The following is a 16,613-nucleotide window of genomic DNA, read 5'->3' on the forward strand; positions in this document are numbered from 1 at the left end:
TTGAATTGAGTTGGATTTGTTTTGCCAAACTTGCCATGCAAAGATATTGTTGACCAACCACCTTGGAACGTAAGGGATGGATGAAATTTGGGGCTGGAATTCATCATCTTTGACTTCACACAGCCCTGCAAATGAATTCTCTGAAGAGTGGAGTGGTCCTAGCTGTAAGCTGTTACTCTTCTTCTGCCAAGGCGCTGAGAGTTTGTGCTAGTTCAGTCTCACACTGGGTCCATGTGTTGGTTGGGAGTCAGTGAATGTCTCAAAAGTTTGCTTTAAAGCCTTTTAAGAGGACTTCTAAAATCAAAACGAAGAATTGTGGATCGAACTCTGAAACGAACTGTGTGCTGGAATTAGACTGTAGGTTTCTGGGAGTAAAGGCAGGTTATGATGAACAGTGCACACCTGAAGGATTTATATAACCCGTTCTTGTTGTTTTTACAGTTACTGGGTGACCTACATAGTTCTAGTTTCTTTCTGTGCTTTATTTCCACTGGTGTCACACTCCTGTGGCTTAAAGAAACATAGATTATGAAATCCTATTTTTCAGGTTTTCTGAACTGTCTAGTCCATCAACGGTTCGACTTGTTGCTGCAGGTTTTAGCATTTTACTTGCAAATAATTTGACTGCTATGCAGATAGGTTGCAATGGAATTTTAGCATTGACTGTGTGCAATTGGATTCTCTTAGTATTGTTCAAAATCTCTGTTCTCACAATAACAATCTCCTTGTTTTTATGCAATTAGCCTTTCTGATTACAAATGGTATTCAACACTGTGATATCATCACTTGCACTGCTTTTGGTTACATTCCCCAAATTTAGTGAACGGTTGGTTTTTGACTGCTGCCATCCAGCCATTTAACAAAAACAAAGCAGTTTTTAAAGTAATACTGTGTGCTATCATTATTAAGTTGGTGAATTGCTGCAGGACATTATATTCACATCCAATTTCATCTTCCCCTTGGTTAGATACAGAGTAATGATGAGGCTGACAGCACGTAATTGAATTCTTCCTTTGGCCCGCTTCAAATGAGCATCTTGAACAACCTACATGACAGCAGAGATGTTGAGGAAACCATGACCCTTGAAAGATCTAAATTAGAATCTAAAAGCCTTGGCCCCCAAATCTTCCAATATGATTGAAGGCCTCTGACCTAACTTGCTTCACTGTGATGCACCTCCAGACCCAGAACAAATCCTGTCAGGCGCACACTCTTGCTATTTTAGATGGGAAGTTTAATTTTCTAATTTCAGGCTTTACGCTGATCAGATTATTGTGTGTATCGTGGTTTTTATACTGAAAGCTTTCCCAAGCAGATGTAAAGCCTGTTCAGGAGCAAACGAGCTGGAGTTTCAAAGTATTGCAGCACTCAGCCCTGGGCCAGGAGCTCTCAACCCCTCTGGCCCTGACCCCACTTCCAACACTGCTCAGTAACCTCTACACCGACCCCACAACACCCAAAGCTCATCCTGTCCATGGGGGTTGTGGGGGAGCAGTTTGAGGGATGGGGCAGGGACAGTTTGGACATTTTCAGGGTTTTGTAACAGAGAAAGGGATGAAAGCTGTTGGGGAAGCTGAGCAAGGGAACTCATCAGTGTCCTTGCTGGGGGGTGGATATAGTTTGGAGGAATGAATGATATTGAGAATGTAAGAAAGGGGGAATGAACACTGGGAGGCTAAGCAAGGGATCTGAACACTACTGGGGGTGATCAGGGAGGGGTGATGAATGCTGTTGGGAGGGTAGTTACAAATGGGGACTGAACACCCAGGATGTTGAGGGGTGTGGGAAGGGGATGGCCACTGTCGTGGGGAAAGGGCAGGGATCAATCACGAGATATTGAGTAAGGTGCTGCGGAGTGGCAGATGGGATGATGCACACTGTCACTGAGGGGGTGAATACTGCTTGGGGAAAGTTGAACACTGTCAGGAGTGGTTGGTGAACACTCAGGGAATGAACATAAAACATAGAAAAGTACAGCACAGATCAGGCCCTTCGGCCCACCATGTTATGCTGAGGATTAATCCTAATGTAAAATAAAATAACCTAACCTCTGCACCACTCAATTCACTGCTGCCTGTGTGCATGTCCAGCAGTCGCTTAAATGTCCCTAATGACTCTGCTACCACTACCACCGCTGGCAACGTATTCCAAGCATTCACAACTCTCTGCGTAAGGAACCTTCCTCTGACATTCCCTCTATACCCTTCTCCTAATATCTTAAAACTATGATCCCTCGTGCCAGTCAATCCTGCCCTGGGGAAAAGTCTCTGGCTATTGACTGTATCCATGCTTCTCCTTACCTTGTATCCCTTGATTAGGTCACCTCTCTTGCTTCTCTCCAGAGAGAAAAGTCCGAGCTTAGTCAACCTCTCTTCATAAGACAAGCCCTCCAGTCCAGGCAGCATCCTGGTAAATTTTCTTTGCACCCTCTTCAAAGCCTCTGCATCTTTCCTAGAGTTAATCAACCAGAACGGGATGCAATACTCCAAGTGTGGTCTTACCAGGGACTTGTAGAGTTGCAGCAAACCTCACAGCTCTTAAAACTCAATCCTCCTGTTAATGAAAGCCAAAACACCATATGCTAAATTAACAACCCTATCCACTTGAGTGGTAACTTTGAGGGATCTATGCACTTGAACACCAAGATCCCTCTGTTCCTCCACGTTGCCAAGTATCCTGTCTTTAATCCACATTCAGCATTCAAGTTTGACCTTCCAAAATGCATCGCTTTGCATTTATCCAGGTAAAACTCCATTTGCCATTTCTCAGCCCAGCTCTGTATCCTGTCTGTCACGCTGCAGCTGCAATAGCCCTCAATACTATCAACGGCACCTCCAACCTTTGTGTCATATGTAAATTTACTAATCCACCCCTCAACCTCCTCATCCAAGTCATTTATAAAAACTACAAAGTGCAGCGGTCCAAGAATAGAGCCCTGCGGGACACCACTCACCACTGACCTCCAGGCAGAATACTTTCCATCTACAACCACTCTCTGCCTTCTGTCAGCCAACTAATTCTGAATCCAGATGGCCAAATCTTACTGTATCCCATACCTCATGACTTTATGAATGAGCTTACCATGGGAAACCTTGTGAAATACCTTGTACACCACACCCACTGCTCGACCTTCATCGACCTGTCTTGTCACCTCCCCAAAGAACTCAATAAGATTAGTGAGACATGACTTGCCCCCTCAAAGCCATGCTGACTGCCTTTAATCATGTTAGGCTTTTCCAAATAATCATAAATCCTATCCCTCATAATTCTTTGCAAAACCTTGCTGACCACAGACGTGAGACTGACTGGTCTGTAATTGCCAGGGATTTCCTTATTCCCCTTCTTGAAAAGAGGAACAACATTTACCTCCTTCCAATCCTCCGGTACCACTCCCGTGGGGAGTGAGGAAGCAAAGATCTTCGCCAGCGGCTTAGCAACCTCCTTTCTAGCTTCCTGGAGCAGCCTGGGATAAATCTGGTCTGGCCCTGGGGACTTACAATCTTAATGTTTACCAAAATTTCCAGTACCTCAACTTCATCAATCTTGAACTGTTCAAGCCTGTATCCCGGCTCTTCAAAGTTCTCATTCATAACAAAGTTACTTTCCTTAGTGAAAACTGAAGCAAAATACTCAATTACTGCTTCCCCCATCTGCTCAGACTGCACGCACAAGTTCCCCATGCTATCCCTGATCGGCCCTACCTTCTCCCTGATCATTCTCTTATTCCTCACGTATGATTAAAATGCCTTTGGGTTCTCCCTAATCCTTCTTGCCAAGCCTTTTTCGTGCCCCCTCCAGGCTCTCCTCAGTCCATTTCTGAACCCCTTTCTAGCAAGCCTGTAATCCTCTAAAGCTGTGCCTGATCCTTGTTTCCTTCACCTTACGTAAGCTGCCTTCTTCCTTTTGACGGAGAAGCTCCTCAGTTCTAATCCTCCAAGGCTCCTTAATCTTACCCCTTCTAACCTGTCTCACAGGGCCAGATTTGTGCAACAGTCACAACGACTGCTCTTTAATCGGTCTCCACATGTCTGCTGTGCCCTTTCTGTGGAACAATTGCTTCCAGTCTGTATTTCCCAACTCCTGTCTGATAGCGTTATAGTTTCCTTTTGCCCAGTTAAATATCTTCCCTTAGTAACTGTTCTTTTCCCTTTCTGAGGCTATGGTAAATGTGAGGCAGTTGTGGTCACTATCACCAAAGTGTTCTCCCACCGCGAGATGTGACACCTGTCCTGGCTTATTGCCGAGCACCAAATCCAAAATGGCCTCTCCCTTGTTGGCCTGTCTACATACTGAGTAAGGAAACCCTCCTGAACACACCTGACAGAAACTCTCCATCCAAACTATCTGCACTGAGGAGGTTCCAGTCGACATTGGGAAAGTTGAAGTCACCCATAATAACAACCCTGCTACATCTGCATTTTTCCAAAATCTGCCAGCCTATGAGTTCAGTCTCCCTACTGCTATTAGGGGTCTGTAGAAAACCCCCAATGAGGTGGCTGCTCCCTTGCTGTCCCTAACTTCCACCCATACTGACTCAGTAGAGAAAAAATCCTTCGTTTCTGTTGCTGTGATGCACTTTCTGATAAGCAATGTTACACTCCCCTCCTCTTTTTCCACCCTTGCTGTTCTTTTTAAGCGTTCAAACCCTGGAACATCTAGCAACCATTCCTGCCCCTGTGAAACCCACATCTCCGTTATGTCACAACATCATAGCCCCAAGTACTGATCCATGCTCTAAGTTCATCACTGTTAGTTCTGACACTCCTTGCGTTAAAGCAGACACACTTTAACCGATTCCTTTGTTTCATCACATGAGAAACCTTCCCGGTAGATTCACTACATTCTGTCACTGTCCCATCTACATCTAGCCCCTCCTCAGATATGTAGCTCTGGTTCCCACCCCCTTGCCAAACTAGTTTAAACCCTCCCGAGCCACACAACAAATCTCCCACCCAGGATGTTTGGTCTCCTCCAGTTCAGCTGCGACCTGTCCTTCATGTCCAGGTCCCACCTTCCCCAGGAGGCATCCCAATGGTTTAAGTACCTGAAGCCCTCTCTCCTGCACCAGCCTTGCAACCATGTGTTAAGCTGCAGTCTCTGCCTGTTCTTCACCTCACTGTCTCGTGGCACCGGTAGCTAACCTGAGATCACTATTCTACTTGTCCTGCTCTTCAGCTTCCAACCTAGCTCTTTGTAGTCACTTTTCAGATCCTCCATCCCTTTCCTTGGTGCCAAAATGGACCATGATTTCTGGCTGCTCATCCTCCCCCTTCAGAATCCTGCAAACCCGATCAGCGACATCCCGGACCCCGGCACAGGGGAGGTAACATACCTTCCGAGAGTCCCGTTCCTGATCACAAACTCTCCTGTCAATCTGTCTGACTATTGAGTCCCCTACCACTAGTGCTTTTCCATTCTCCCCCTTCCCTTCTGAACCTCAATGCCAGGCTCAGTGCCAGAGATCTGACAACTCTGGCTTCCCCCGGTAGGCCATCCCTCCCAGCAGTATCCAAAACGGTATACTTATTGCTGAGGGGAGCGGCCACAGGGGATCCCTGCTCTATTTGTTGGTTTCCTTTCCTCCACCTGACTGTAACCCAGCTATCCTTATCCTGAGGAGTGACTACCTCCCTGTACATCCTCTCAGTTTCTCTTTCAGCCTCCCGGATGATCCGCAGTTCATCCAGCTCCAGTTCCCTAACTCTGTTTTCGAGCTGCACTTCCCGCAGATGTGGTCAGAGAGATGTGTCGTGTCTCTCAGCTGCCACATTCTGCAGGAGGAACATACAAGTTCCCTATCAGCCATACCCTGCTAATCTGAAAGCCCACACTGGACTAAACAAGGAAGAGAAGATTAGAAAACCTGAAAACTTACCGAGTTTATAGTATCTTAGTGAGGTTCAAGGGGATGGGTGGGAGGGAAATGCTACTATGTAGGGTCTCTGGTTTAGATCTCACCAACTTAAAAACTTCCCGCAGCCCTCGTTTCTCTCCACCCCCTCTCCTCATTGCTCTGTTCAAAACTATTTGTTTTTTTTCTCACCTTACCAGCAGTCCTCTGCTCCTCCCTCGCACCTCTTGACAAATCGAGGCTCTGACCCCTGAGGTAAGTATTTTAGACTGTTATACTCACCTTCCCAGCAGTCCTCTGCTCCTCTCTCATAGTCTCGACAAATGAAGGAGGGGGTGATCGTGGTGGGGCTGGGGGAGTGGTTAATTAGTTCTGGGGGTTGAGGGAGGTGTTGGAATTGTCAGGGTGAAGCTGTGCAACTTTGGAGATCAACTGCTCCATTTAAAACCATGCTGGCTGTGAACTAAAGATGACCTTAAGGGCATGTCATTAGTTACTGCTGAGACGACACTGGGGAGATTGTAGTGTTGTGGTATTGTTAGAGGACTAGTAATCCAAAGACTCCAGTAACGTTCTGGCCACAAAAGTTTGAATCCTACCATAGCAGATAGTGGCATTTCAAGTTTTTTAAAAAATCTGGAATTGAAAGTCCAATGATAACCAATGAGCCATTGTCATTCCTCAAAATAATCCATCTGATCCACTAATGTCCATTACAGAAGGAAATCTGCCATTCTTATCTGTCTGGCCCAAGCATGGCCTCAGACCCACAAAATCTGACACTTCACCACTCTCTCTGAATGATCTAGCAAACCAGTAAAACATAAAGGAATGGAGCTGAAGAGACCACCTGCTTCTGATTGAGGCACAGGAATTGGCAAAAGCAACCCTGCACTGTTCTTCCTTACTAACATCTAGTGGCTGGTGGTAAAATTGGGAGAGCTATCTGAGTGTTTGAGCAACAGCCTAATGTGGTCGATATTCCATGAATATTCCTGTGTCCCAGATGGTGACAACACCAATCTGCTGACAGGGCAGACCCAGGAGAGGTGGCTGAACAGTGGTATACAGTTGGGGAGGATTGTACACCAACACAATCTGCAACTCATGGCTTACATATCCCCCAGTCTCCCATTACCGTCACGCTAGGGGATTAACCCTGGTTCAATAAAGAGTGCAGGAAGACATGCCGACAGCAGCATCAGGTGTACCTAAAAACTGAGGTGACAATGTCAATGCGAAACAGCATAAGCAGCAAGTGATAGACTGAGCTGAGGGATTCCACAGCAAGTAATTTGATCTCAGCTCTGCAATCCTGCCACACCCAATGATAGTGAGCAAGTAAACAGTTCACGGGAGGAGAGCGCTCCACAAATGTCCACTTCTTCAATGATGGAGGAAGCTCAGCACAAGTGCAAAACACTAGGCTGAACCAGTCCCAGTAATCTTCAACTTGTAATGCCAAGTAGATAATCCATCTTGGCATCCTCCAGAGACCCCCAGCATCTCACAAACCAATCTTTAACCAATTTAATTCACTCCATGGAATGTCCATGAAATGGCTGAATGCACTGGATACTGCAAAGGCTAAGGGCCCTGATGATATTCTGACGATGGTGCTTCAGAACACGCTGCTCCCCTAGCCAAACTGGCATCGAACTGACCATATAAAAAATTGCCCAGGTATGTCCTGCACACTAAAAGCAGGACTAATCCAACTTGGCCAGTTAGTACACCATCAGTCTATTCTCGATCCTCAGTAAAGCAATGGAAGCTGTCATCAGCAGTGTTATCCATCAGCACTTCTGAGTAATAACCTGCTCAGTGGCGCCCAGTTTGGGTTCCACTAAGGACACCTGAGTTATGACCTCCTTAGTTGGCTTGGTTCTAGCAAGAACAAAGGAGCGAAATTCCAGGGGTGAGTTGGGAGTGACGGCCCTGGGCATCAAGACCCTGAAACATCAAGGATCCCAGGCAAAAGGTCAATAGGAATCGGGGACAAAATCCTCTGCTGTTTAGAGTCCGACCTACCTCAGTTGATTGTGGTCCATCAGCTCCAGATCATCTCTGCAGGAGTTCCTCATAATACTATCCTCAGCACAACCACCTGCATCTGCTTCACCCTCCATAAGGTCAGAAGTGGGGTGGTTCATCGATAAGGCCATAATGTTTGGTACCTCAGATACTGAAACAATCCTTGTCCAAATGCAGCAGGAGTTGGAAAATATCTAGGCTTGGGCTGAAAAGTTGCAAGTTAAACTTGCACCACACAAGTATCATTCAATGATCATCTCCAACAAGAGAGAATCTAATCCTCCCTTGATATTCAGTGGTATTAACATTGCTGAACCCTTCACTTTCAACATTCTGTGTGTTACCACTGACCAGAAACTGAACTGGACTAGGCATATAAATTCCATTGCTACAAGAGCAGATCAGGGGTGAGGAATCTTACAATGAGTAACTCACCATCTGACTTCCCAGAACCTGTCCGTGATCACAAGGTGTAAGTCAGGAGTGTGATGGAGTAGTCCCCAGTTGCCCAGATGAGTAGAACTCCCAACAACACAAGAAGTTTGACAGCATTAGGACAAAGTGGTCTGCTTGCTTGGCACCACATCCACAAGCGTGCACCCCTTCCATCACCAGTGCAAGGTAGCAGCAGTTGGCCATCTACAGGATGCACTGCAGCAGCACACTAAGACTCCCAAACCTACAACCAGTGCTATCTAGAAGGACAAGGGCTGCAGATACACGGGTGCACCACTGTTTACCGATTCCCTTTGAAGCTGCTCATCATCCTTACCTGGAAATATATTGCTCTTCCTTCATTGTCAAAAAGTTGGAACTCCCTCCCCAAGAGCATGTGGATGTTCTTTCACGAAATGGATTGCAGTGGTTCAAGGATTCAGAATCATAGAATCTGTGCAGTGTGGAAATAGATCCTACGGCCCTACAAGTCCACATCTGCCCCCTGAAGAGTTACCCACCTGACCCATTCACCTACTATACATTTACCCCTAAATAATACACCTAATCTACACATCCCTGAATGTAGGTTTGCTCGCTGAGCTGGAAGGTTCATTTCCAGATGTTTTGTCACCCTACTAGGTAACATCTTCAGTGGGCCTCCGAGCAAGGCACTGTTGATAATTCCTGCTTATTTATACGTTTGAGTTTCTTTGGGTTGGTGATGTCATTTCCTGTTCTTTTTCTCAGGGGGTGGTAGATGGGGTCTAACTTGATGTGTTTGTTGATAGAGTTCAGTTTGGAATGCCATGTTTCTAGGAATTCTCGTGCATGTCTCTGTTTGGCTTGTCTTTGGATGGATGTATTGTCCCAGTCGAGGTGGTGTCCTTCCTTATCTGTATGTAAGGATACTAGTGAGAGTGGGTCATGTCGTTTTGTGGCTAGTTGGTGTTATTGTATCCTGGTGGCCAGTTTCTTGGAGACTCGAACAAATAGCTCTGTCAACCATCCAACCCAAACTTTGGGTCCGTTACGTGGATGACCTTTGTCATCACTAAACAAAACAAATTAGAGGAAACGTTCAAGACCATCAATAATACCCTTACTGGAATCAAATTCACTAAAGAGGGGGAAAATAACAGCAAACTGCCATTCCTCGATGCCGCATTAGAGCAAACAGCCAATGGGGAACTTCAAACCAGCGTCTACAGGAAAACAACACATACGGGCCAAATATTGAATGACAGAAGCAATCACCCCAATCTAAGCTGCATCAGAACATTATTGCCACAACCCACCACACTGCAGCACAGAGGAATTACGCAGAGCAGAGGAAAATCACCTATACAGTGTATTCAAAAAGACCGGGTACCCAAAGAACACAGTCCGCAGATTTCTCAGCAACAAACCCAAACAAGCAGGCAACACGCATCCAGAAACCCTAGCCACCCTCCCCTACATCAAAGACATCTTGCAAATGACTACCAGACTACTCAGCCCCCTTGGCATCATGGTAACCCACCAACACACTAAAACAGCAGCTAATGAACTTGAAAGGTCCTTATACAGCCAACAAGCAAAACTAATGTTACTTACAAAATGCTGTGCAAGGGGACTGTAACAAACACTACATTGGACAAACAGGCAGAAAACTAGCCACTAGCCAACTAGCCTCAAAAGAACATAACCCACTCTCACTAGTATCCTTACATACGGATGAGGAAGGCCACCACTTCGACTGGGACAACACATCCATTCTAGGACAAGCCAAACAAAGACATGCACGAGAATTCCTAAAAGCATGGCATTCGAACCGAAACTCTATCAACAAACACATCGAGTTAGACCCCATCTACCACCTCCTGAGAAAAAGAACAGGAAATGACATCACTGCCGGACATGATATAACCACTGGAAATGACATCACCAACCCAAGCATATAAATAAAATGCAGGAATTATCAACAGTGTTTCGCCTGGAGGGTGACGTCATGGACTTTCCAGCTCAGCGAGCAAGCCTACATCCAGAAATCTTCTCAACTCACTACAAATGGGCGGCACAGTGGTTAGCACTGCTGCCTCACAGCACCAGAGACCTGGGTTCAATTCCTGCCTCAGGCGACTCTGTGTGGAGTTTGCACATTCTCCCCATGTCTGCTTGGGTTTCCTCCGGGTGCTCCGGTTTCCTCCCACAATCCAAAATTGTGCAGGTTAGGTGAATTGGCCATGCTAAATTGCCCGTAGTGTTAGGTGAAGGGGTAAATGTAGGGGAATGGGTCTGAGTGGTATACGCTTCGGCGGGTCGGTGTGGACTTGTTGGGCCGAAGGGCCTGTTTCGATACTGTAAGTAATCTAATCTAATCTAAAACATCTCTGAACACTACAGGCAATTTAGAATGGCCAGTTCACCTAAGCTGCCCATTTTTGAATTGTGGGAGGAAACCCACGCAGACGTGGGAAGAATGTGCAAACTCCTCACAGACAGTCGCCCAAAGCTGGAATCGAACCTGGATCCCTGGTGTTGTGAGGCAGCAGTGCTAACCACTGAGCCACCCAAAGCAATGGCAAATGCACAACCTGCAAATGTGAACCCACACGTTTCAAACCCCAGCCATGTGCCTGGTCAGTGTGGGGATTGAACTCATGACTTTGGCGTTATTAGCACCATGCTCTAACCATCTGAGCTAACTGACCTACACAGCTCACCACTGCGAGGGCATACAGGAGTGAGCAGTGAAAACTGGCCCAGCCCAAAGCAGCCTACGCTCCCATGAATGATATTTTAAAAAAAGGTCTGACACCTTGTCTCCTCACTTTGTCCAGCATTGGAAGTTTCACATGGTTAAATTGCACATTAAATGTTGGACACACCTTTTCCCAATAACGACTAGACGACCTGTGCCTTTATTTGGGATTTATGGTGTAACATCCATGATACATATGCCTGTAATTGTGTACCTGATCGCGAAGCTTGAGCACTGGAAATCGAGCCTCACTATTCCTGGAGCCATGGCAAATGTGAAAAAACATAACCGAACTCCCTGACAAACGCAGGTTAACTGGAAACACTAACCAGCATTCTGGTTTCTTGGGAAGTGTGTATTGGCCTTGGGGAGTACAACATGGGTTTACAAAAATGAAAAGGATTTAAGGGGTTAACTTATGAGGAGAGATACAAATTTTCTCTCGTATTTATAAGGTTGAAGGGTGATCTGATTGAAGTCTTCAAGATTAAAACAGAAAAATGCAGGATAGCTGAAGATAAATATTTCCTCTGGTTGGGCGATTCTAGAACTAAAGAGAATTAGATCCTGGATGTAGGTTTGCTTACTGAGCTGTAAGGTTCATTTTCAGACGTTTCGTCACCATACCGGGTAACCTCTTCAGTGGGCCTCTGAATGAAGCAACGGTGGTGTAGCCCACTTTCTATTTATATGTTTGAGTTTCCTTGGGTTGGTGATGTCATTTCCAGTGGCAATACCATTTCCTATAGTGATGTCATTTCCTGTTCTTTTTCTCCAGGGGTGGTAAATGGGATCCAAGTCACTGTGTTTGTTGATAGAAGTTCCGGTAGGAATGCTATGCTTCTAGGAATTCTCGTGCATGTCTCTGTTTGGCTTGTCCTTGAACAAACAGCTCTGTCAACCATTCAACCCAAACTTTGGGTCCACTACGTGGATGACACCTTTATCATCATTAAATGAAACAAATTAGAGGAAACCTTCAAGACCATCAATAATACTCTTACTGGCATAAAATTCACTAAAGAGGAGGAAAACAACAACAAACTGCCATTCCTAGATGTCACAGTAGAGCGAATAGCCAATGGGGAACTTCAAACCAGCATCTACAGGAAAATAACACATACGGACCAAATACTGAGCTACAGAAGTAAACATCCCAACATCCACAAACAAAGCTGCATTTTTGCATTATTTCAACGAGCCACCATACACTGCAGCGCAGAAGAAAATCACCTATGCAATGTATTCAAAAAGAACGGGTACCCAATGAATACAGATTTCTCAGGAACAAACCCAAACAAGCAGACAAAACACGTCCAGAAACCCTAGCCACTCTCCCCTCCATCAAAGACATCTTGGAAATGACTGCCAGGCTACTCTGACCCCTTGGCACCATGGTAGCCCACAAACCCACCAACACACTAAAAAAGCAGCTAATGAACTTGAAAGATCCTATACAGACATCAAGCAAAACTAATGTCATTTACAAAATACCTTGCAAGAACTGTAACAAACATTACATTGGACAAACAGGCAGAAAGCTAGCCACCAGAATACATGAACATCAACTAGCTACAAACCGACATGACCTTTCACTAGTATCCTTACATACAGATAAGGAAGGACTCCACTTCAACTGGGACAACACATCCATCCGAGGACAGTTCAAATAGAGACACGCACGAGAATTCCTAGAAGCATGGCATTCCAACCGGAACTCTTATCAACAAACGCATTGACTTGGATCCCATTTACTACCCCTGACAAAAAGAACAGGAAATGGCATCACCATAGGAAATGATGTCACCAACCCAAGGCAACTCAAACAGATAAATAGAAAGCGGGCTACGCCACTGGTGCTTCATTCGGAGGCTCACTGAAGATGTTACCTAGTATGGTGACGAAACGTCTGAAAATGAACCTTCCAGCTCAGTGAGCAAACCTACATCCAGAACCTCAACCTGAGCTTCAAATCTTCTCAACTCGCTGATTAGAGCCTGCCTGTTCAGGAGAGATGTTCGGAAGCACTTAAACACGCTCATGGTTGGAGATATTTGGATCTCTTCTACAAACAGCAGTTTAATTTTAATCTGAGACCGATCTTTATTAAGCAAAGATATTAAGGGGTGTGGGCCAAAAGGCATATCCATGGAATCCCTACAGTGTGGAAACAGGCCATTCAGCCCAAAGTGTCCACACCAACTCTCCAAAGAGCATCCCATCCAGACCCATCCCCCTGCATTTCCGTTGGCCAACACTCTGAACAATTTAGCTTGGCCAATCCACCTAATCTGTGCATCTTTGAACTGTGGGAGGAAACCCACGCAGACACGGAGCACGTGGAAACTCTACACAGACATTTGTGTAAGGGTGGAATTGAACCCGGGTCCCTGGTGCTATGAGGCAGCAGTGCTAACCACTGAGCCACCGTGCGGCCACAGTGGAGTTCGGCCACAGATGAGCCATGATCCCATTGATTGGTGGATAGACCCGAGGTCTGCTCCTGCTTTCCTGTTCCTGTACATATTTAGTCAGCCTGCTGAGGCATGTTATGGCACATTTCTAGAGAAGTTGGGACTTGAAAACACAGGCTATCTGGCCCAGAGGTAGGGACTGCTATATTTGCTCTTCCCAGGCAATCTCTAATCCACATACTAACCAGGCCTCAATCTTCTTAGTGTCTAAGATCAGACAAAAACAGATTTTTACGGGCCAGTATGGCCATTCCTATGTTCCTATGCACTTAATAAGAAAATAACTTTTTTTAAGAACAAGTTGTCTTCAATCAATGGCAATTAGGAAGTTTGAATTGCTAACTCCAAATTCTGTATAACCTAAACTGTACCCTTTTAAATTCGCCTTTCTCTCTCACACAGACGCATGAGGAACATTAAGGATGGAAGTAAATCCGGGAAAACCAGTTTGATAGCACCAGGCCAGACGACAGAATGTTTCTCTTTCCCTTTCAGTTCTCTGCTGATTGATGTGCAAACAACCTTGACCTGAGTTTTCTTTCAGTTATTGGATAGAATTTGTCCTTTCACTGTCTTTAAAGGCTTTTTATTCATCCCTCAAGAGGGGGATTGCAAGGAAAATTGAGTGGAAGATAGCTTGCTGTTACTGGAAACCTTTTGTACCTTCATGCAGGAGAGAGAGAGAGAATGACTTTTAGATGCTTTCTGTTTGCAGGCTACATGGTTCTCACTGCATTGGCCCTATATAAGTCACATGGTCAGGAACCAATCAGAACACTGTTGTCAACCCTTGGTCCTTAGTTCTGAACCCATCAGCTCTATGGTGGCTGTTTGTACTCACTGTTCCAGTGAAACCACAGCATGACATGTGCCTCGCAACGTGCTCCTACAAACATGATTGTTAAAAGTGCTGCCAAATCTTTGCAGTCGTCTTGGTTTAGATCAATGTCGTCTTTTTATAGTCCACAATCCTAAAAACAAGGGAATTAAAAAAGATGTGGTCCTTTACACCATAAAATCACACTGTTACTGTTGGTTAGACAGACCAGGCACTAAGTCAATGTATTTGTTTTTCAGATTTCACACCCGTGGACTTGAGTGATTTAAAGAAGAGGAGCATGTCAGATGCTAAAAAGTCTTAAGGGCTCTGTGTTGGCTGGATTTGATCTTTCCTTCAACATCCTCAGGAGCTTCCTTTTGAAGTTTGTTTTCTTTGATCTCTGGCTTGGAGAGGGAATCCAGAGCCGACCCACTTTCTTCCACCAGAATGGATGTCCTGTCAGTTACCTTTAACTGACCTGAGGATGCATGCAGTTGGCATGTGTTTAAAAAAAAACTTGAGTTTGTAGATGGTGCTAATTTTAACTGATTTATTTTCCATCTGTTTCTTCTCCATTTCTGTCGAGAGCTGTGCTCCATTTGACACGTTATGGCCACAATTCAGACTCTGTGGTGTCCTGAGGAGTAGGAGGTGCCCTCGGGAGGCATTGTTTAGAAACCCTTCACACTCTGCACTGATTGTAAGTTTTCTCCATAATGTGTTTGGCATTGACGGGCAGGCTGGATGCTCAGAAAGATTGTGATTGGGGTGGGGGCTGGAGGCTGTGGGACAGGAAGTAGCCTAGCGAGTGAAGCAGTATCCTCTAAGATTTATTCGTTTAACAATGCCATTGCCGCAGCCAGAGGTTGAGAATGGATTTGATGAACCATTCTGTTTGACTCGCACTGAATGGAGCCAGTTACTCATGTGGGAAAACGAACAGCCCATGTTAAACAGCTGGGCTGAAAGCAGTGAACTGTGTGATGGGATCATAAACTGTTTTCTGCAGACAGACTATAAGTTTGAGTCATTTTAGGTTTGTATTCCAGAGGTTGCTTTCATATGAGTCTTTGACTATTTTTAAAATGAAAAGTGGGGGTAGGAGGCATCTTGGGGGGCGGGGGAGGGGGGGGATTTAAGAATAATTTTGTTTTATTTTTTAAATTTTGTATTTTCCACATTCCTGTTTTCTCCACAATACATGATAAACATTGTCAGGTCTGGGTAAGTGAGAATGCAGGCTGGTCTGCAGATTTTATTGTCTGAACTCTCTGCCTCCCCCTCTCGCCTGGTGTGCTTTATGCTCTCCAGTCAACCAAGTGGCAGACCTCATACTGAATACTACAGGGGAATTTGATTATCCTTTATCCTGGGACCACGAATCTATCACTCTTTATGATGGGCGGTTGGCACTTGACTGGTTAGAAACCCAGGTTCCCCCCCCAGGAGTCACCCAGCTTTCTAAACAGTGGGTGTCTCTCACTCAGACAGTGCCAGCATCTAAGCTTCCAAATAGATTTGCCCAAGCCTTTCCTTCACCAGCTCCATTCTGGGCATGAAAGGGTTAAGCATAGTAACCCTCCCTGAGAGACCGGAATTATTACTGATGTTGAAAACCTATCTAATTGATGGAAAAGTATGTATCCGAGTCAGTACTCCATTACAGTATAGATACGTCACATTCGAGAACTAGAAGGACAGTGTTCATGAGAGGAACTGTACAATTTCATGAACTTCCCGATGCATAAGTGGGGAAGTGTTGTAAATAAAACTTGCCTTCCATTTATGAGTCCAGTGTGTGTGTCTGATGTTCAATTCCTATTCATATGAATGGCCCAGGCAACACAGGAAAGGTTTCTTACAAATTCAAAGGCTGGATGTGCGGCAAATCAAACAGTGTTAGAAGTCGACAGAAATTACCGCAGACGGTTACAACTGGGAAAGTAGGCAGGCATGACACTATGCCAACCGGACTCCTTCCTCCCATTGACCAACCAAGTTGTCCCCTCTACCTGTGTTCACCTATCCCCACCTCACCACCGCACCCGAAACATCGACTTCTCCACCTCCTGATGCTGCCAGGTTTGCTGCGCTCTCCCAACCTCCTGCTTGTCTGCCTTGGATTCCAGCCTCTGCAGTTTCTTTGTCCCTATTCTACCCCTGTCAGGTGGTAAGTAGCCATGGAGCCTAATCCCACTTTCCAGCTCCTAGTCTGCAAACTTCAAAGTTACGGAACTCAAACAGTCCAGCACAGGA

General features: G+C 45.4%; 1 protein-coding gene and 1 non-coding gene across 2 annotated transcripts in view; one reads left to right on the top strand and one right to left on the bottom strand.

Annotated features, from left to right (window-relative positions):
• The window catches only part of mcrip1 (MAPK regulated corepressor interacting protein 1), a 33,384-nt gene extending 17,926 nt beyond the window's left edge, over positions 1-15,458 (top strand). Inside the window, exon 4 of the mRNA XM_060844450.1 lies at positions 14,615-15,458. Within this exon, the coding sequence (XP_060700433.1) occupies positions 14,615-14,679 (65 nt within the window). The 3' untranslated portion in view covers positions 14,680-15,458. The remainder of the gene's footprint in view (positions 1-14,614) is intronic.
• On the bottom strand, positions 10,940-11,013 carry trnai-aau (transfer RNA isoleucine (anticodon AAU)). Its single transcript has one exon. It is a non-coding gene; the product is annotated as a tRNA-Ile (tRNA).
• Positions 15,459-16,613: the final 1,155 nt, after the last annotated feature.

This window comes from Hemiscyllium ocellatum, chromosome 25 (assembly GCF_020745735.1).
Source record: "Hemiscyllium ocellatum isolate sHemOce1 chromosome 25, sHemOce1.pat.X.cur, whole genome shotgun sequence".
In the NCBI taxonomy this organism is placed as follows: Eukaryota; Metazoa; Chordata; class Chondrichthyes; order Orectolobiformes; family Hemiscylliidae; genus Hemiscyllium; species Hemiscyllium ocellatum.